General features: G+C 32.8%; 1 protein-coding gene across 1 annotated transcript in view; it reads left to right on the top strand.

Moving 5' to 3' along the window:
* Positions 1-22,495, top strand: part of ARHGAP32 (Rho GTPase activating protein 32) — a 350,041-nt gene that overhangs the window by 277,856 nt on the left and 49,690 nt on the right. Inside the window, exon 11 of the mRNA XM_063094353.1 lies at positions 1,249-1,330. Coding sequence (XP_062950423.1) covers positions 1,249-1,330 — 82 coding nt within the window. The remainder of the gene's footprint in view (positions 1-1,248; positions 1,331-22,495) is intronic.

The following is a 22,495-nucleotide window of genomic DNA, read 5'->3' as shown; positions in this document are numbered from 1 at the left end:
ATTTTTACAGAATATCACCAGTAAAACAAATACTTAAAGTATCATTTTGGAAGGCAGTGCATAGGAGCTTTCAGAATACCAAATTCAAATCTTTCAAACAAAATGGATAATCTGCTAAATAACCCCTTTTCAGCTTATGATAATTGGTTTTGTCTTCATAATTTTAAGAATTACCATAGAATATTGATCCAGAAATTGAAATAAGAATGCAGCAAATGAGTATGTGAATATAATCCCACACAGATGGAAATTATACAGCTCAAAACTTTGCGATGAATCATACTCTTGGAAGACTATTCCATTCTTCCCCAGAGTCTGTCAACAGAGGGATATACAAAGTGATGTAGTTTTCATGTTTCAGCTTTAATATCTGCTGCATGGCAGCCCATTTATATTCCTATTTAAGGAAACATCTATAAATATTGGTAAATATTTCCTTTTTACTTTTGTTTCCAAGCTCTTTATTTCTGTATTTATTCTATTGGCTATATAATATCTCTGGATGATCTGGAACTCAGAATTTTCCTCATACAACTTGTTGGAATTCTACCTAGAGCCATGAAAGCAATTCTGCTACAAGGTCAATGTGGTGTGTTATTCAAAGCCAGAGTCTATTGCTACTGCTGAGATTGGCTGTTTTCTCTTAGCTTTTCTTCTTATCCATGTACTACTAGCTCTTTAAACTAGCTCTTTAATAGCAGTGAAATAGCGGGGTTTTAAATGAGTAGTTGCTTCCGAAATTTATTTTAGTATATCATTTTTTTTTTCCAGGAAACCTGTGGGAGAATGAAGAGAAAATTCCCCAAAATTTAAATTGTGTTTTAGTGTTGATTTTAAGAAGTCACAGAGAAGATAATAAACATAATAAGCTGGCAACAGAGATGTCAACACAACTAGATTGAGATTTTAGTAAATTGAATTATTAAGCAGTAAAAATTTTACATAGCTTTTTGTCATAGTTTGTTGTCAGACTAAATATTTTAGTTGGTGTAAAAAAAAGTTTGGGAAATTAAAAACTAAAAAAACAGACTTAGATATTGGGACAAATTAAACACAGAACTATATTTTCATAGCAACAGATTGTTTTATTATTTGTTTGTATAATTAGCATCATCTGTTATTTAGAGTCTTGGAATAATAGAATCATTTGGGAGGGACTGTGGAGTACATTACTGGAATTGAATTGGCAGTGTTCACATATTGGTCTGTTTGCTGGTTTAGAATCCTCTCTTTGTTGCTTTTCTTAAGGTGGGACTCTTCCCTGGACACTGTGTTGAGTTAATTAACCAAAAAGTTCCCCAGTCAGTGACCAACTCAGTGCCAAAACCAGGTAAGTGCCCTTTTTCATTACTGTGGTTATTTTATCAACTGCTCAAAGATACCGATTTTCTCCACTAGTCAAGTACATAGCTTGTTTTGCTCTTCTTTGCATTTAATGACATAATATACATTCGTATTTTTATATGGTTTTGATTTTTAAATATATTCTTATTTCTTTATTGAGTATTTCACAAAGGTTTACATGCATTTAAATTTTTAGAGAGTTTTAAAGAACTATGTATTCCATTGAGCTTTGGCATTATTTAGTTTTACAGTTATATAGTAGTAGTATAGCTTGTTAATGAGTAAAATGACAAATAATAATAAGTTTAAAGAACTAAAATGAAGATGGTATGATTAACTGGAAATTAATAGATGAAGGAAATGTATATTTTATCAGTGCCTGTGAGCATCAAAACTATTTTAAACAACATTTCTTATTACTTATATACAGTGTATTTGCAGTTCTATAGAAATACGTAGAATATTTTATTAAAAATAAGTGAAGCAGTGTTGAGGCGATAAAAGTCAAGAAAATGGGAATTATTGTATTTATTGGGGTGGGCAAGATTCTACAGAATACCTAGTCTGGAAATTTTTGATCTGATATGAATTTTTAAAAAGAAACTAAAAACCAAGACTGAAATATATTGGAGAGAAGAGAAAGTAATCAAATTGATTTTTTCTAGTTATATTACATCCCACCCCCCACCATCCCAATAAAAGGAGAAGAAGTTTGTGGACCTTAGAATTTATTTGAACAATTTTCCTTAAAGTATCTTCTAGGTTAAGGACCTATATGTAAGTGTTATGGGGAAAAAGTTTATTCTTTTTTAATTGAGTATTTTCCTGCCCTCGTTTCCAAAGCATACATTAAACAATCTCTATTTAGGTAAAGATAAAGGGTAATAATAACCCCTTTCAAAGCTTATGTCTTCACAGAAGGTAGGGAGTCATTGTTCCAACTTCTGTCATAGGAATTTATTTTAGACAGCCTGATTTTATGGCTCACAGGAGAAAATCTTCAAAACAGTGTTCTCTACAGTTCCACTTGAGCCAGGATTCTTAGTTCTTTTCAAAGCGAATTTTATCCTTCTTTGGGTAAACTCATTAAAAAGACTTCCTCAGTTGGGTACTTGCTTGGTAAATGTTCATTAGTAAATGTGATGCCTGTATGCTTATTTTTTAAAATATGGCATCAGTAACTTTTAAAAAAACCCAGCTTTATTGACATATGATTCACATACTTTTGAATTCAGTTTTGAAAGTGTATAATTCAGTGGTTTTTAGTACATTCACAGAGTTGTACAACCATTGGCACAGTTAATTTTAGAATACCTTCATCACTCTGAAAAGAAATCCTGTATCCATTAGCAGAAACTGCCTCCCCACCTCCACACCCTGCCTCCTGCCCACTACTCCCAGGCCTAAGCAATCACTAATCCACTTTCTATTTCTACAGATTTCCCAGGACATTTCATGCAATTTGTGGTCTTTCGTGACTGGCTTTTCATTTAACATAATGTTTTCAAGGTTCATCCATGCTGTAGCATGTATTGTACTTCATTCCTTTTCTTTTAATCGCTGAAAAATATACCATTGTATGCACATACCACATTTTATTTGCCCATTTATTTGGGGTTGTTTCCAGTTTTTGTGTGGATATATGTTTTCATTTACCTCAGGTATATGTCTAGGAGTGGAATTGCTGGGTAATGTGATAACCCCATGTTTAACCTTTTAAGGAACTGCCAGCTGTACCGTTGGTGAAGCTGCACCATTTTACAGTCCCACCAGCAGTGTATGAGAGTTTCAGTTGCTCCATATCCTTGCCGACACTTGTTATTATTTGGATTTTTTGACTAGTGCCGTCTTAGTAGGTGTGAAGTGGTATCTCATTGTGGTTCTGATTTGCATTTCCCTGATGACTAATAATAATATTGAACATCTTTATATGTGCTTATTGGCCATTTGTATATCATCTTTGGAGAAATGTCTGTTTAGATGCTTTGCCCATTTTATTAATTGAGTTTTTTAAATTTAATTTTAATTTGTCTTTTTATTATTGAATTGTTAGTGTTCCTATTATGAGGTGTCTTTGAAAAGTTCATGGAAGCATTTGTATTATTTTTTAATTCAATCCACAGACGTTTTGCAGTACCCTCGTATGTTTTAGATATAAGTCCTTTATCAGATAATAATGATCTACAAATATTTTCTCCAATTTTGTGGGTTGTTGTTCACTTTTTTGATGGTATCCATTGCAGCATAAAATCTTTCAATTGTCCAATTTATTTTTTCTTTTGTTGCTTATGCTTTTGATGTATTATTTAAGAAGGGTTTGATTAACCCAAGGTCATGAAGATTTACTGCTGTATTTTCTTCTGAGAGGTTTATAGTTTTAGGTCTTCCATGTTAGTCAGTGATCTATTTTTTTTCTTCTTGAGTTAATTTTTTGTGTATGATATGAAGCAGGGGTCCAACTTCATGTGGATATCCAGTTGTCCCAGCACTATTTGTTGTAAAGATTATTCCCTCCCCATTGAATTGTTGTGACATCCTATTAGAAAATTGACACGTGAGTTTATTTCTGGACTTGCAATTCTGTTCCATTTATCTATATGTCTTTTCTTATGCCAGTACCACTCTGTCTTGATTGCTATTGCTTTGTAGTAGGTTTTATGATCAGAAAGTGTAAGTCCTACTTTATTCTTCCTTAAGTGTGGATTTGGCTTTTCTGGGTTCCTTGCAATTCCATATGAATTTTAGAATTTGCTTGTCGATTTCTACAAGGAAGTTAGCTGGGATTCTCATAGGGATTGCATTGACTCTGCATATCAGTTTGGGAAGTATTACCATCTTAACAATATTAAGTCTTCCAATACATGAACATTGGATGTATTTCCATTTATTTAAATATTCTTTAATTTCTTTGAATGTTCTGGAGTTTTCAGAATATAAGTTTTGCATTTTTTTGTAAAACTTATATTTAAGTATTCTATTTTTTGATGCTATTGTAAATGGAATTGTTTTCTTAATTTCATTTTCTTGCCCACTGCAAGTACGTAGAAATACAATTTTTGCATATTGACCTTGTATCCTGAAACCTTGCTGGAACTGTTTATTAGTTCTAATATTTTTTAATGGATCCTTTGGGATTTTTTATATATAAGAGCATGTCATCTGCAAATAGAGATTTTTTACTTCTTCCTTTCCAATCTGGATGCCTTTTATTTATTATTTTCTTGCCCAGTTACCCTGGTGAGAACCTCTAATACAGTGTTGAATGGAAGTAAGTCTCAAGAGCAAGGATCCTTGTCTGATCTTAGGGGAAAGCATCTAGTCTTTCACCATTAAGTAAGATGTTAGCTGTGTGATTTCATAGGTGCCCTTTATCATATTGAGGAAGTTCCTTTCTGTTTCTAGTTTGTTGAGTGTTGTCGTAAAAAGCGTGTTGAATTTTTTAAAGGCTTTCAATCTATCTGTTGAGATGATCATGGGCTTTTGTGGTTGCTATATTTAAGTTACTAAAATTCAACATCAAAAATTTATTACTTTTTTATGTATTATTTTTATTCATCTTTCTGTAGTGTAAGCTTAACTTCTTTTAGTCATTAAGTCTCATTTTTGATAATTTTGACTCAGAGATGTACTGAGATGTAAACTGAGTTTTTCAACTTAATATCGGCATTAAAATAAACTACCAATCAAATACTTTCTTATGTTTCCAATGGGGAAGTGACACATCTAATATGATAACCTCCAGAAGTTTTTAACATTGGGAACATTAATCAGTTATTGATAGTTCTGGAAAATAGGTTTGTATTTGTAGACCTGTATGGCATTGTTAATTCTAAATGACATATTTTATGTTTTATAGCATTAGTAATGACTTATAAAAAAACAAACACACCTTCAAAAGCTAATATTTTATCTTTTGTGAGCAGCATTACAGAGTTGGCATAGGGAAATGTGCATTCTTAATACATTTTGAAAAGGATGGTGTGAATTCTATCAGCCTTGGGCTTGTTTCACACTTTAAAACTGTCTTTGCCTACAGTATAAACAACTTGAATGTTCTATTTATTTTTAACATTGCCATCTGTCACTGCTAGATTCCAAATCTGAAAGATGCAGCTATAGTTTAAGACTGAAAATTTAAAGCTTTCTATACTATTACACAACAAGGGTAATAGGAAAAAATTTCCTTTTGAAGCTACTCTTAATGCTTTCAATGTGTTCATTATTTGTGTAGACAAAAATAAATTAGTGAGTCGCCACGTCCTAACCAAGATAGCATGTATCCATGGTGCCTCAAGAAAAAGAAGGTAATAAGAGTTTGAGAGAGAGAAAAGAAGAGGAAAGAAAAGAGGAAGAACAGCAGAAGCTTGTCCATAAGAAATTGGTATTTTGTTCAATTAACTTTGGGTATGGTTTAATGGAAGAAGATGAGTTTGAGGTGGGGGAAAGTGGAAGGCAAAAAACGTATGTTTTTCTTTGTATTTATCTTTCTTGGAGCTTACTGAGGATCTGTTTATTAATATCTTTCTTCAAGCTTTTAGTATTATCAGCTATTATCTCTTCAAATATTTATTTTTGTACAATTCTCTCTGTCCTCTTCTTTACACATCAGTCACATTCTTTGATATTGTCTTACAGATTGTGGACTCTGTTCTATTTTTTTTTTTTCACTGTTTTCTCTCTTTCCCTTTTTTCTTTTCAGTTTGGATACTTTCTTTTGACCTAACTTCAAGTTAAGTGATTCTTCCCTCTGCTGTGTGTAGTCTTCTCTTAAGAACATCTAATAAATTCTTCAATTCTCGTTAATTTCATTTTTTACATCAACATTTGGTCTTTTATGTAATTTCCATGCTGGAATTCCCCATATTTTCACATTATCTACCTTTTCCACCAGAAAGAAAGAAAAAGGGAGAGAGGGAGGGGTTTAGGGTGGTGAGAGGGAGGAGAGGGAAAGAGGGAGAAGAAAGAATAAAACCAAAGCTTATTTTTCAGGCATGGACTTCTGGAAATATTAGACTAGGCATTTAGACAAATCTTCCCTCTGAGAACAGTTAGAAAAGTAGGACCAAAATAGGAAGGGTCTTCAAAAAGTTCATGGAACAATTTGTATTATCTTTTAATTATATTCTTTCATGAGCTTTTTGAAGTATCTTTGCATAAAAGTATCTCTTTGAAGCACTGGAAGATTAATAAGGCAGTGAACAACTATCAATCTGAGGTGAAGCAGAAGGAAATGCAGAGGGAATCCCAGCAAATGGGGATGTTATTCCTGGTGTATCTGCTGATAGAGTAGAGAATATCGCAGTGCTAGGGGAACAAAAATTGGAGGTCAGGCTGGTTATCTCAGTTGGTTAGAGTGTGGGGTGATCCTTTTACCAGCCAGCTGCTGGGAAAAGAAATGGAGGTCAGAGCCCAAAGGGGCAGAGTTGCTAATAAATGAATGCTCCAAGTTTTGAGTTGGGATTTTTGTGGAAATTTACAACTGATTCTAAGGTTTATACAGAGTTGAAGAGCGAGGACTACTAAGACAATTTTGAAGAACAAAAATGTAGGAAATTTACTGTAAAAACTTCACTCACTGAGACACTGGAATACATGCAAGGATAGCAAATAGAACAGAATAGAGTTGAACAGAATAGAGTCCAGAAACTTGTGTTTATGTAGATACTTGATTTATGGCAAAAGTGGCATTTCAGGGCAGTGTCAAAAGGACAATCACTTCAATAAAGATTGCTGGGTCAATCGGACATCTGATTATAAAAAGAAGAAAAACTTAACCCTTATTTAACCCTGTACACAAAAATCCATTCCAGGAGAATTGTAGATCTGTATGTGAAAGGTGAAACAATAAGACTTTTTAGATGACAATACAGTAGAATATTTTCATGACCTTGGGTTAGACAAAGCATTAATCATAACTGAAAAGCCTAATAATTAAACTTAATTAAAATTAAGAACTTTATCTTAATATGCTGTTAAGATAGTAAAAGGGCAAATCACAAAGTGGAAAAGATATTTGCAGAACACATATCTGACAGATGTCTCTTAACCAAAGTTTATAAAGAATCAATAAGGAAAGGATAACTGATTTTTTTTTTTTTTAAGTCAGTGAAAACTGAGACAAGTAATTACAGGAAACATCCAACATGTTCAATAAGCATAAGATGAGATGTTCAACATCATTAGTCTTTAGGGAAATGCAAATTAAAGCCTTTTTGACTCCCCAGTACACGTCCACCAGAATGGTTAATTCAAGAGTGACAATATTAAAAGTTGGCAAGGATATAGATTCATGGGAATTCTCATATGCTGCTGGTGGGAGCACAATTTGGGATAATCATTGTTCGGCATTATCTCTAAAGTTGACACACACATACCTTGTAACCCTGCAGTTCCACTTATATACACACACACACATCGACACACGTGTGTGTGTGTATATATATATATATATAAAAATTCATATATGTGGACCAAGAGACACATATAGGAGTGTTTGTAGCAGCTTTATTTCCAATTGTCAAAAATTGGAAAAACTCAAAGTATATCTATGGTAGAATGGATAATAAAGATACAGTCATGTGCTGAATGACAATATTTTGGTTAACGACAGACTGCATATATGAGGGTGGTCCCATAAGATTATAATGGAGCTGAAAAATTCCTATCGCCTGGTGATGTCATAGCCATCATAACTTAATAGTGCAACACATTACTCACGTAGGAGCAATAGGCTATACCTTACAGCCTAAGTGTGTAGTAGGCTATACCATCTAGGTTTGTGTAAGTACGCTTGATGGTGTTTGCGCAATGACGAGATTGCCTAACAACACATTTCTCAGAATGCATCCCTGTTGTAAGCAATGCATGACTATATATATGTTCAATGGATTCCTCTACACTAATGAAAATGAATGTGTTGCAACTATATGGAACAACATAGATGAATGTCTCAAAAATAAAAAAGCCTGATGCACACACTTACTTACTCTGTATAATTCTATATGACTACATACCTATATTGAGTTCAGAATTCTAACAGTTCAAGACTGTTCTATACTGTTAGAAGTTAGGGTAGTGGTTAACTTAGGAGAGAGGGGATAGATGATTGGGATTGGGCAGGAGAGAGAATTCTGCAGTACTGGTAATGTTCTGTTGATCCAGGTAGCACTTATACAGAAATGTAATGATGTTGAGCATCTTTTCCTTTGCTTATTGCCCATTTATATATCTTCTTTGGAGAAATGTCTAGTTAAGTCCTTTGTCATTTTTGAATTGGTCACTTTGCATTTTTTAAATATACCTCACATCTAGATGAGTATTCTTTGAAGCATTGCTTTAACACACAAATGTTGGAAATTACATTTTCAAAATACATTTGGTAGGTCTGTACTGTAAAATACTTTGCAACAATCAAAAAGAAACTTTGTAACCATCAAAAAGAGAGATAGAGGTCTATGTACTAACCCTGGGAAATAATCACAGAACAGTGTATTCCTATTATAAATTCATAGATGAGGATCTGGAAGGATACATACATTACTGGAAAGGGGAATGGGATTACGGAGACAGCAAAAGATATTTCATCTGTTCTTTATTTGCTTCTGTATTATTTAAATCCTTTACAATAAGCATATATTAATTAATACCGTTATTAAAGACTAGATTGTAATTTTTTTCTGTGCAAATAGATAATTTCCAAGGGTCCTTCTTAATGCAACCACTTAAAAACATAACTGCCATTATTTTAACATGTTTAAGATGTTTTAAAGTAACTGTAATAACTGGCAGTTTTTTAAAATAGACACTTTTGTGACAGTAGATTTAACGCAGCTATTTAATTTATATACCTGTGTGAAAATCAGCATGGTAGAAGGGACGAGGGCTCAGGTAACCTTGGGTTTTAATCCCTATATCACTTTTCACTATTTGTGTGTAGTCTTCTCTGATTTTCAACTTCCCTTATCTAAAAAGTTCTCTTTTTGAATTTTTGAAAATTAGGGATAAAACCTCTGGATACTTAACAAATGTCAGCTGTTATTATTTATTGATTTATGTTTATCTACTATGTTATTTAAATTTATAAGTGTCAGAAACTAGATCTATTTAGTTTATATACATATTTAAGATATTATTTATTGATATAAATCTATATGCTAACATATCACAGTATACCACTGAAACAAATTAATTACAGTAGTTTTCATGGGACTATGATGGGAAAGGAGCCTCTTTGGACGGTCACTTAAGTAGACTTTACGTAATAAATTTTTGTTGTCTTTTTGATGATAGCTGTATTTTTTTTCTTTTGTTAGCAGACATAGAAGTAGCTGAGGCTTTCATTTTGGGTGAAGGCATTGTAACTCATATATCTCTGATGTAATCCTTATATTTATTTAAGAAGTAGTTTATAAGGTAACAAATTAGCCTGAATTTGTAGGATAATTTTGAAATTAAAAAATTCTTCATAGTTTTTTTTTTAGGAAACCTGTCCTCTACTGTCTTGCTTTTTTTGTTGTTTCACTTGCAATCTTGCCTAATTACATTTTTTTTTTTTCTTTATTTTCACTTTTTTGCTCCTGGGTTGTTTCTGTTTTCTCTTTGAGTTTCCAGCACTTTGCTCCTTTGTAGCCATGTTTCTTTGCATGCCACTTTAGTATGAAGTGATCACACATTTATATATCAAGTAAAAAAGGTTCAGGTTTTTACTTATCCTAGTTGATGTGTTGTGTTAAATATTGAGTATTCTTTCCATTAAATATATGCTTACTTGTGTTCTGGAGGCTAACACTTTAACAGTCAGATATTAAAATCGGTACCCTAAGGAGGTATTGATGCAGGGGTCAGAGGGATACTAAGATGCCAGAATGTCTGGGGAAGCTTTCTCGCTGAATACATTGCAAAGGATGGATTAAGATAATATTTTCTCAGTATGGATCAGGGAAAAACAGTTAGAAAATTTATGCTACCGTATATTTGTAAAGTACTTTATTAGCACCACACTCTCCCGAGTGAGCCACGGGCCGGCCCCTTATAAAGTACTTTAGAGTTTAAAAATACGTGTATTTCCATTATTTAAGTTGGACTTGAATCTTGGTATAACCCTGCAAGGTAGGTGGGGATAGGGAATTATTTCTATCCCATTCCACCCCTTTTTTAACAAATGGGACTCAGAAAACTTAAGAGACTTGCCTGAGGCTTCACAACTAGGACTTACTAAAATCTTCCGACACATGATAGTAATCATAGCTAACACTTACATAGTACTTCCATATGCCAGCTCTATACTGAGCACTTGACATAGATTAACTCATGTGCAAGTAACTCAAAACCCAGAATTCTTCCCACTCTAGAACAGAATAGGTCACTCTAGAATGGAATAAAGTTTATTGTTCTGTCTCTCAAAACAAATATTTATTTTTATATTTTTTGCCTTTGTTACAATAGGATTAAATGAAAATGTACGTGCATTTCCACAAGGCCTATATTAATAGAACAGAAATTAGAGCAAAAGATGGGTTAAACTGAGTATACAGAGAAGTGCTTATAGGAACCTACTTAATCTGTGAATTTTGGTTTCAGACATTATTTTTTCTAATGTCTTATTAGTTCAAAACATATCTTTCAGTCTTTTCTTACAATGTATAAAACATAACTCCAAACTCTCTTTTGTTATGGCATTTTCAGCCATCCTCCCTTTTCATTCTCACGTTGTAGTCTTTCTCCCTGTATACCCAACTGGAATCTACTTCTTCTGTGTTCTCTGAACACATGACGTGGTTTTTTAGCTTTCCCTTTGCTCCTGCTATTCCTACAGTCTGAAAGACCCTCTTCCCAGTTTTGAATGGTTGAAATCTTCCTTACATTTCAAGACTCAGGCCAGAATCTTCTTCTTCCATGAACGCTTCCTTGACCCACTTCTCCCTAACCCCATCTCCTGTCCACCCCTGGTCATATCTAATAGCAGCTATTTTACTTATTCACTAAGTGGTGCTCTCCTCACAAGTGGCAAATATGTCTCATTCATCTTTATCTCCCCCACAGGATGTATATGCAGTGGATGCATAACTAATACCTGTTGAATTAATTCATCCTAATATTTACAACTAGGTTAAATTTTTAGAATACAGCTTTTATCATGTAACCCTTAGCTTCAGAAAACTGGTGATTTCCCCCTGTGTCAGAATTACATACAAAATCTTTGGTGTGGAATTTAAGGTGTTCCACAAATACTAGAACTAACTTATCTTTGTGGCCTGTTTTTGTTTATTTGTTTGTTTGTTTTACCATTTCTTATCTGTATTCAGCTTTAGTGACATGTTTCCTTATTCTTCTCTCAGGATGCTTTGGGCTTCTCCCTTCCCTTGCCTATGGTCCTTCTTCTGCCTGAAGTGACTTACCATGCTCTTTGTGAAGGCTTCCTAGGCCACTGCTTTGCAGCCTTGAATGTGCATTCGGTTCACCTGAGAGATCTTGTTAAAATGTAGATCATGATTCAGTAGATCTAGGATGGAACCTGAGGTTCTGCATTTCTAGTAAAATCCCAGGTAATGTTGATGATACTGGTCCCAACTACTTTTCAGCTTACAGTAGCTATTGATTGTGTCACTCATTTAGAAATCACATATGACAATGAACTATCTCATTTTGAGTTTGATTATTCACTTTTTATGTGTCTTTTCCCCCACCTGCATTATTTTGTCTGTGAGTAGATACTCTGTTTTATACTAATTTTCATCCTTTATATGTGATGGATGCTCCAAATAATTCTTTACTGATAACTATAATGGAAATTGTTCATGTTTATAATTATCAGAAATGTTTCCAAAACCCCCATAAGCCAGTTAGCCAGTACTAGGAATAAGCCCCTAAATAGTCTTCTCCTTTCCCTAAGTAAAGAGACTTTTCCATTTTTGGTCATTTCTAGTATTCATTCATTTATTGATCAAGAATTTATTGAGTATGTACTAAGTGCTATGGCTAAAACACTGAACGCAACAGATAGAAATTCTTCTGTTTTTGTGTTTATATTCAAGTGTGATGAGATGAAGAGAGGTAAACAAACAAAATATATAGTATGGTATGCAAACAAGTAATAAGAACGTTTTAAAGAGTAAGAAATTGAGATTGGTTTAATGCTAGTTTGATAATAATTGCCAAGGATTTTCACTTTTGCTGCTGAATGTTTCTGATAAAGGAAGTGCCTTGAAACCCCAGGGATGAAGTGGAGCTGCATATTCAGTACCTGAGCAGCATGTGACGGAGAAGGTCATACTCAGGAGAATGTGTTCAATTCTGGATTTTCATTCTTAAGAAACTTCTTTATTTTAATTGCCTAATAGATGCATAAGAGATGTTTTCTCAGAATTTTTAACACGGAAGCTGTGTAAATTGACACTTTTTTTTAACGTGTTGGTGGAATAACAAAGCTCATTATCAGCAGAGATAATAAAAGGTTTGTTTTCTTAGCCTGTTGCTGTTAGTTTAATGATTCAGCCTTTTACTGGCAGTACTTCCCACCTGATCAATTACTTTTTTTATTTTATTGGGGACTAAGTGCCATCATTTCTACTGGTTATATACTCTTTCCCACCTGATTAGCAAATATGTATAAACAACTGAATAATAAGTAATTTTTTAAAAGATGAAAAGACATAATTAAATATCAATTTCATGTGGATGTTTTCTGAACAGGAAATAGTCGCCTGTGTGAGGTTGAGGGTGGAGCTATACTGGTGAAGCCTGTTCTGCAAGTGTGAGTTTAGGCTGGGGTGTTTCTGTGGTGTGGCAAAGCAGTACTTGCTGAGAGAGACAGATTAAGCTCCTGAAGGCAGAGCTCTCACACATGATAGCCAGCTAACTCGGCTCCATCAAGGCAAGGCCAAGAAAGTGCTGCTGTTTTCAGGGTGGCCTGAAAACAGAACTGGAATCTAAAAGTGCTGTGGAGACCTGACTTGGAGTTTTCCTGTGGTGGATAAGGTCTGAGCCAGTGTGATTATGATTCATTCTCTCTGCTTTTACATGGAATGCAGAGATGTTGTATCCTGTCAAGTCTCCTGCTAAATATGGTCATTTGGAGTAATTTAAAGTGTTGATCCTAAAACTTGGACCACAGCAAGAGGTAAGGAGATCTCAATCTGTTATTCAAATATTTGACTCAAACAGCATTGAGAATATTTCACTGAGACTGTTTTTAGATTATATTTGGGCACATGTTCCCTGATTGCTCTTAAGTGAATGGTCACTTAATTTAATTATCTAGAAATTTAATAAATGAGCATTAATACTTGTCATGTTTGTAGAGAGGTGATCACTTTTTGAAGTAGAATTTTGTTAAGTGTGTCACTTAAGTATTATTTTCATAGTCAGTTTCAGAAAATACCAATTTTTCAACTATTTCTAGTCAGCTTATTAATGTTTTCTAGACCTGAGGTTAATATTAACAACAGTTTTCATGGTTAAAAGAACATATCTTTATCTTAAGTAACCAATATCTATCATATATTTAAATTTTTTCCTGGTGGGTTAATAACATTTCAATTATTTATTAATGAAAAATAGGCAGCACTGATTTACTTGAAAGAATGTGGTAGATTGTATAAAGAAGCTATTAAAATTAGCATAAGGAAGCATACTCATAACCCTTCTGCCCTTTTCTCTTCAAGTATTGTGCTTCTTTTCTTCATTGGCATTAGTAAGGGTAACCATCTTCATCCATAAAATATTTTGTATTAATGTTCAGAGATTTTTTTCACTATTGTAGTATTCTATATATATATGGTGCTTCTTTAGACCTTGGTGATTTTCATTAAAATAACATGGAGACTAGAATTTTTTCTGAATCACAAATCAGCCCTTTTAAGAAGTTGAACATTTTTCTTTTTAGGATTATTGTACTGTTGCTTAAATGATATCAATATTTTAATTTTTGAAAACATAAATAGGGAAATTTCAGAATCTAGAGCTGTTTTCATAGCTAACTTTTAAAAAAGTACTTATTCTCATATGATAATGGTTTGACACTGTAACTTGTCTTTTTTAAAGTATTATATAGTACAATATGGTATTCAGTAGAAGTGAGCAGAAATCCAAAATTTTTTAAGTTTACATTTAAAAACATTATAGGAGGAAGGACTAGAAAGTGATACCATGTTTTTATGTACCCTTCCTTGGTGATCTCAGTCCTGAATTTAGGTTGTGTAGCCAGATTAGATAAACTTGCTCTGAAAGCTGAGTCAAATTCCTCAATACAGTTAGCCCTGTACCAAGGAAGACTCTCACAGTTTTCAAACCAAAGGTAACAGGTAATTGTAGTGGTAAAAATAGTTCCTGTTTATTGGCACTTATAGAGTTAAGGGCTTGGAGTATATCAGTTCACGTAAGTATCATAGTAACCCTGAGTGATAGCTATGATTCTTGTTATTTCCATTGTGTAGTGAGGAGAATGAGACTTAAATAGCTAATTTGCTCAAGATCTTACAATTGGGAAGTGATTAGGAGCTGAATTCTAATCCCCAGGTCAGACTCCAAAGGTGCTCTTATTCAACACAGTAAAGGTCAGGTCTTTGGTAGAATGGGCTTCCAAGACTTTTGCCTCTTAAGGGACCTCATTATCAGTTTCATACCCTTCAAATATAGAATCTCTCCCCTCCACCTCCTGCAAAAAAAACCCCAAAAAACAGAAAATTCAAACAACCCACGCCTCACCAAAACCACCTATGATCTTATGAATGTTTCACACTGTAGAATTATGTGAAATTAAGGAGAATGGAGAATATGATTATATTTTAATCTAATAAAAAAAGAAAAAAATAATCTAAAAAAAAGAGTTTTCATACCATTAAGATTAAGGTTCTAAATTTTTAGATTTCTAGAAGTTAATGTATTTTGGTAGTCCAGTTATATTTGATGTACTTGAATTCCTAAGAATATGTGGTTGTTATACTTTAATTTTTGTATGAGAGAATATACAAACAATTGTCCTCCTGAAATAGTATCAGTTTTTAATCTTCTTATCAAATAGTACCAGTTCATCCTGAAAAAATAAGAGCCCAGACAATTTTAAAAACTCTTAGCAGGTTTTAAAATCTATAACCTGCATATTACATCTCATTCTAGTGTTAAAATACTTTCAGTGTCAGGAATTTATATCCACCTTATGTTTCCTCCTACTTGCTTCTGGTAAAATGTAAATCTTGCTTTTGTTCTGTTTTTAGAAATGAAATTAGTCATAGTCTTTTATATAATAACTGAGGTGGTAAAGTCACCAAGTTAAAAAAAAAATCTTCGATTTTGTTCAGAGTTAAGGAACAAAATCACATTTATTGTTTTAATTTGTAATTAAAATTTTTAAATAAAAATCAGTATCACTTCTATCAGGAAAAAGGTATAGCTTATTTGCACCTAAAATCACAATCTAAATTTGAGCCATCTTTCATATTTATAACAGAAATCTGTAGCTTCTGGGAAAGTAAATGCATAATGTAGGTAATAAGAGTCTTATCTTAACCTTATGACCATTTTCCCAACGGAACTATGATTTTTAAAGCTCTAACATATCATGCCGGTTCTATCTTGTAATTGTGTACTCTTCTAGGAAGGGAGGCAGCATAATGTTGCATTGGTTTTATTTTTAACCCTGAAGAAGAGATATAGTTTTATTCTAATATCCAAATATTTTAGTTAATCACTAGCATGCCATTCAACATAAGAGTTGTGCTGGCTGTTCTGAAGAAGCAATTTGTTGCCCGTTTTCTGCTTCTCTTTTTACAAGTGAATTGTTCTTATCTCTTCCTCTGTGTCTGAAAGGTTCTTTTCTAAAATTGACTACAGATTTATTTTGTAGATCCCTTAATGTCGTTCATTTGCAATCCAGTCAGTAATGCCTTTTGAAATAGCTCCTTTTTTCTCTCAAAAGTAAATGGAAGTCTGACTTATGTAACTGTTAGTAGCTTTCCCATTTTTCAATCAAGAACCATTTCTGTTGACGCTATTTTAAATTTAGCAGTAAGTGTACATGACATTTCTCAGATACCTGGTTTCCTCCCTTGGAGGTTGAAATGTTCAGATATCAAACTGTTATAGTCGTCTACATTCCAGAACCTCATTCCTGAGCTGATACCAGACATTTTCTCTGTGGCAGTCCCCTGCAGCTGTTACATGCATCAGGTGGAAACTGTTTTTTCCTCTTACTTTCAAAATTGTTTATGATATATTGATCTTGGAAGTGATTCTGTACTTTCTTGTTCCACAGTAACTTCAAGAGCATATTAACATTTAAAACATTTAAACTATCAAAAGGACTATTTTTGGATATATACTTGAGGGGGGAGGATGAAATCTGAGGCTGAACAACTGTTATATTCCTCGTTTAAAAATTAGAAGCTAACTCAGTGTTCCCAGGGAGATAGTGAAGATTTTGCTTTTTGAGCATCAACCTGGTAGAATATACATTTTCAGAAGTTCAGAACCTACAGATAATGTTTACCTTGTTTTTCTTTTACTACAATGAATTCTTGAAACCTGGGTCAAAAATTAATCCTTATAAAGTATTTGGCATTTTCTAATAAAAAACAATGTTATAAATGGCCTTTGTACTGTTGACCAAGGACTTGCAAGCAAATAAAGAAATAAACAACAGTATATCATATGGCATAATCAACTGTGAATGTCTTAACAATTAAAGATAGTACAATTATGCATCAAGTCCTGGAAATAGTAATAAACATGTTGTATAAAGAAGTTATATAAGGATGCCTTATTACTATTCTAGGCATTCATGGAGCAAAATAAATAATTAAAGTTAATTTAAAAAGTGCTAAATCTAATATACTATACGCAAATATAAAACAATAACCTTTAACATTGATCTTTTTTATCTTAAATTTTTATATCAGCCTTTTCCAAGATGATTTATGAAGCCTAATTGTTTTGCCAAAGCTCTCCAATGAAGTTGTAAATAATGTCCCTTTTTTCCTCCTCATACATTTTTCTAAAGCAAAGGATTTTTTCCATAGACTTTAGAAGCTTTATTATTTGAACTTCATAATTTCTGAGTACTTTAAAATTTTTTAGGTATTTTCATTGTAATCTAGAATTCATAATGGCTTTTTAAACTTCTCATTATTCATATTATTAAACTGAGGCCTAAACTGGTTAATTTCCTTGTCTAAAATCCTATAGTGAGTTATTGGCAGAATCAGTACTGTACCAAATTTCCACATTGTTGGTTCATTGCTTTTTCACTAGCCCATGCCTGATCAGTAATGGGCATGATTATATGGATGAACTTCATCAGGCTATTTTATTATTGAAAAGCAATAAAAGCTTTCAGTTATTAGGTCATTGGCTCAAGTATGCATTTTTAAATTTTCTAGTAGAATTGCTAACATTTTATGCTTACTCCATATTTTTACCACATGCAAATTATATATTTAGATTTTATAGGATAGTACCAAATAAACTAAAGGAAAGGAACTTAAATATAAGTGTTAGGTTATCTTGATAATTAGAGTTGGATACATAGAAGAAAGGAAAGGTATAAAGGTGTATTCTGACAACCCTTTCTACATCTGTCATTACATTCTATGTAATGGGAGATAGTTAGATTTTATTTAATATACCTGTTCTGCTGACATGAACTTTTAAGGAGATAATTCTAGTGATTAGAGACTCATTTATATTTTGAGTTTAAATCATTTAGAGTGTGATGTTAACACAGACTGAGATTAAATTAGTTAATACATGTAAAGCGCTGGCACATAGCATAGTAAGAACTCAATAAACATTAGCAATACCATAATTATTGTTATGATATTATTGTAGATTGTAGATTTTCCTTCAATTTTTGTTGGATATTTGGTATAGGATTTAATTTATCTTTTTCTTCACATTGCCTTTGTAGGACTGGGAACAGGCTGGTGGGTGGAGCCAGGGGGAGGACAGATTTATCACAAAATAGAACAGAAGATTTACAGAGATAAGAATAGAGTCAGTGACAGAATTTCTTCAGCATGTCCTTATTCCATCAAATAAAAACTTAGTCTGAGTTTGATGTGCAAGAAACTCCATTACTCTGATTTGAGGATGTCTTTTATAAGATGAAAAGAACATATCAGAATTATTCATGTGTATAGTTTCAGTCATTGGTTTAAAGAACTTCTTTTATATCATTATTCATCCTAAAAGCTTCATATTAAAATCTTTTTATATTATAAAAAAGGAAAAGTTGCAAGAGGTTCTATATTTTATTTACTGAAAAAAGTGTTTTTAGTTCAGTTCCTTTAACTAATATTTGAGTCACATATTGGAATTTTACTCAGCTATTTAGAAAGTTTTCTTTAAAATGTTTGTAGAGTTATTACTCCAGTGAATCCCAGTTTAATTTATGAGTTCATTTATTTGCAAATAAAATTTTGTTGGTTAATTTTAATTTAATTAACACGCTTGGGACTATTATAGACTAAATAAGAATTATACTACATTTTTCCCAGCATGAGTGCTGACTAAACTTGTTCAGAAGTGTTATTTCTCAGTTGCCCAAAGATCCTTTCAGGTCATATGACAATACATGCCAAAAATAAGTTAATTTCTGCATTTCTTGCCAATATACATTTTAATAAATTTGAAAGTACTAAGTAACACAGTTCACTTCAGTAATTTACTTAAACCGTAAATTTAAATCTGTGTCATTTTTCTTTGCTTCTATTCAAGGCATCAGCAACCTATTATAGCTTTTTCACTTTTTAGAATTCTTCATCTACACTTATACCCTGTGGAGTTCTTGTACGTTTATCTTCCTTTATTAGAAGCTCACTTCTAATATGTTTATGATATTCTTATGTTTATTAGAATTTCTAAGGGCCGAGCCCGTGGCGCACTTGGTAGAGTGCTGCGCTGGCAGTGTGGCGACGCTCCCGCCGCGGGTTCGGATCCTATATAGGACTGACCGGTGCACTCACTGGCTGAGTGCCGGTCACGAAAAAACGACCAAAAAAAAAAAAAAAAAAAAAAAAAAAAGAATTTCTAAGAAGGAAATTTGCCATGGCTTAAGTCTTCCATATTTTAAATTGCTACTTCCTTTTTCAAGTCTTTTGCTGTCATTTATATCACTGCAAAGAATACAGGGGAAGTAGGAGTTAAGAAGATTCATCATGTAGGTATAAAAGCAAGACTTTTAAAAGTGAGTATAAATGTAGTTTACCACATTCAAAACGTAAACAAGACAAACTAAAATATTTTAATAGGTGCAGAGAAATCATTGGATGAAGGTCAACCCTTGTTTGTTTTATGTATCTTAGCAGATATAAATAGAAAATTTCTTTATATTTAGGATTTCTATCCAAAACTCCAAGCAGATTTTATTCTTAATGGTGAACCATAAGAAACAGTCTCTTTAAAACCAGGAAAAAGATAAGCATTTCTTGGAGATACTATGAAGTGAGACAAAAAGAAATAAATGAATTGGGAAGGAAGAATCAAATCAAATCTGTAGTCTTTTTATATCCATAAATCCAAAAGAATCTACAGTCAAAGTACAGAAAAGTAATAACTGAGTTGAGCAAGATTGCTGAATAAAAGATAAGTAATAGAATAATCATAGCAGCTAACATTTATTAAGTTTTTCTGTCCAACATGAAGTGCTTTATACATTTAACTCATTTATAACTCATTTAATCCTCACAACAATCCTGTTGAGTGGTTACTATTTTAAGCTTTTTTATAGATGAGGAAAACCAAGAGTTTAGATACTTTGTCTGTAGTCACCCAGCTAGAAGCTACAGAGGCAAGATTGGAACCTTGGAAGTCTGACTCCCAAGTATACTCTTCACAACCATGCTAACTCTGTTTCTGTACACCAATAATAAATGATTAGAAAATGTAATTTTGAAAATAGATATTATTTACAGTAGCAACAAAAACTATAAAGTTCTTAAGGCTAGCTATAACAAAAGTATGTAAGATCTTTATGCCAAAAACTTAGAAAAATTTATTGAAGAATATAAAAGAATCTTAAATAAGTGGAGACGTATACTATGTTCATGGATGAGAAGATTCAATATCATGAAGAAGTCCTTTTTCCTTCAGAATAATGTATAATTCAATGTAGCTTCAGTGAAATTCTGAAAAGTTGTCCCCTCGCCCCCCATAATTTGACAAATCGATTTTAAAATTCACATGAAATGGTAATGGGCTAAAACTGTACAGGCAATTTTGAAGAGTGGGAGTAAGTGGAGGGACTCTTCTTTCCAGACATTGATTTAGAAAGTGGTAGAAATTAATGAGGTGAGGTATTGACATAGAGATAGAACTGATAGAATTGAGAGAACTTGGGAACAGATCCCTCACACACTATATGCATTTTTCACGTAAGACAGAATCAGTCTTACAAATCAGTGGAGAAAGGATTATTTAATTAAAAGAGATGGAATAGTTGGCTATCCATATGGAAAAAAGTAATAAAATTTTATCTCTCCCTCACCCTAAACACACGGAAAAATTCAAAGTCAACTAAAAGCATAAGAAATACAAAAAAGCAAAAGTTTTAGAAGACATAAAACAATATATTTATGACTTGGGGTAAGGAAAGTTATCTTAAAGTGCAGAAATCATACCTAAAGACATTTTAAAATTTACACAGCAAAAGATAAGCCACAGGCTTGGAGGATTTTTGCAGCATGTGTAACTGACAAAGGATTCATTTTCAAATTATATAAAGAATTCTTGTCCATCAGTAAGAAAAGACAACCAAATAGAAAAACGGGCAAAGGGTATGAACAGTTATTTCACTCAAGAGGAAAACTGAATGGCCAATAAACATATGAAACAGTGCTTACTCTGATTAGCAATCATGGATATCATATTTATGTGAAATACAATTTCATACTCATCAGATTGGCAAAAATTAAGAAATCTGACAGACTAAATTGGACAAAAATATGAAGAATGGAAACTCAAAAATACATCCTAGGGGAGCGTGTATTGTAAGTCACTTTAGAGAGTATTTTAGCAAAATTGAAATATGGTTGAAAAGTACCATATTCTACAACCCAATGATTCTCCTCCTAAATTTGGATACTGGAGAAGCCCTCTCACTGGTGCCCAGGGAGACAGTTATGAGATTGCTCAGTGCAGTATTGATTGTGATAACAAAAGCTTAGTAACTCTAAATGACATCCAGTAGAAGACTGGAAATATAAGTTGTGGTATATATGAGGGTATTTCAAAAAGTTCCTGGAAAAATAAAATTAAAAGATAATTTGAATCTTGCCGTGAACTTTTTGAAGTACCCTTATACTTATGAGAGGATTCTGTAATGTACTGAGCCTCAAGTGCCATGGATAAATCTCAAAATGCATAATTTTGAAGAAAGTTTGATATCATATGATTCTGTAAATTTTTAAAACATGCAAAATGATATGTACTGTTTATGGCTATATACACATGTAGTTACAGTGTAAAACATGCATGGAAATGATAAATACTAAATTCGGGTTAAGAGTTCTCTTTGTAGGAAAATAGGATTGGGGAGAGATACACAGTGGCTTCAACTATACCTGTAGTGCTTTATTTTTTAATTAATAAAAAGGAAAAATAAATCTGAGGAAATAATATTGCAAAATGTTGATTTGAAAAAACTAGATGACAGGCACATGGATATTCATCATATTGTTCTCAAACTCTTCTGTATAATCAAAGTATTGAGTAAATTTTAAAAGAAAGTGTACCTACACTGGGCTCCAGTGCTTTCCTTACCTCCTGATTATCCAGGGCAATTAATTATATCCCAAGTCTATTTCTTCCAGTGGTGTTTTCCTGTTAGTTTGTCCTGACACTGCTGTCTAAAGACTTATATTAGTACAAAGCTAAGCAAGTATTAGGCCAGTAGCCTTTTAAATAGTAATCAGGTTAAAACTAAGCCTAATTCAATAGACCTTTTGTCTCAGCATTTTTTTTTCCTTAAAATTCACTTTTTAGATTTTCTTTTGAAGAAGAGCAGAATTTTTAGAATGTTAGTCTATCAAATCAGTTTGAAAGTTGTCTAGAGAAAAATCTTTTCTCCATATTCATTGTTGTGAATAGATATATTTTTATGATTTAAATAAAAACATGTTTCTGGAATTTCAAATTAAATTCTAATCTTTTCATATTTATT

Source organism: Cynocephalus volans, chromosome 4 (assembly GCF_027409185.1).
Source record: "Cynocephalus volans isolate mCynVol1 chromosome 4, mCynVol1.pri, whole genome shotgun sequence".
NCBI classification, from domain to species: domain Eukaryota; kingdom Metazoa; phylum Chordata; class Mammalia; order Dermoptera; family Cynocephalidae; genus Cynocephalus; species Cynocephalus volans.
Note: the sequence above shows the minus strand (reverse complement) of the source record. Positions and strands in the feature narration are given on the sequence as shown.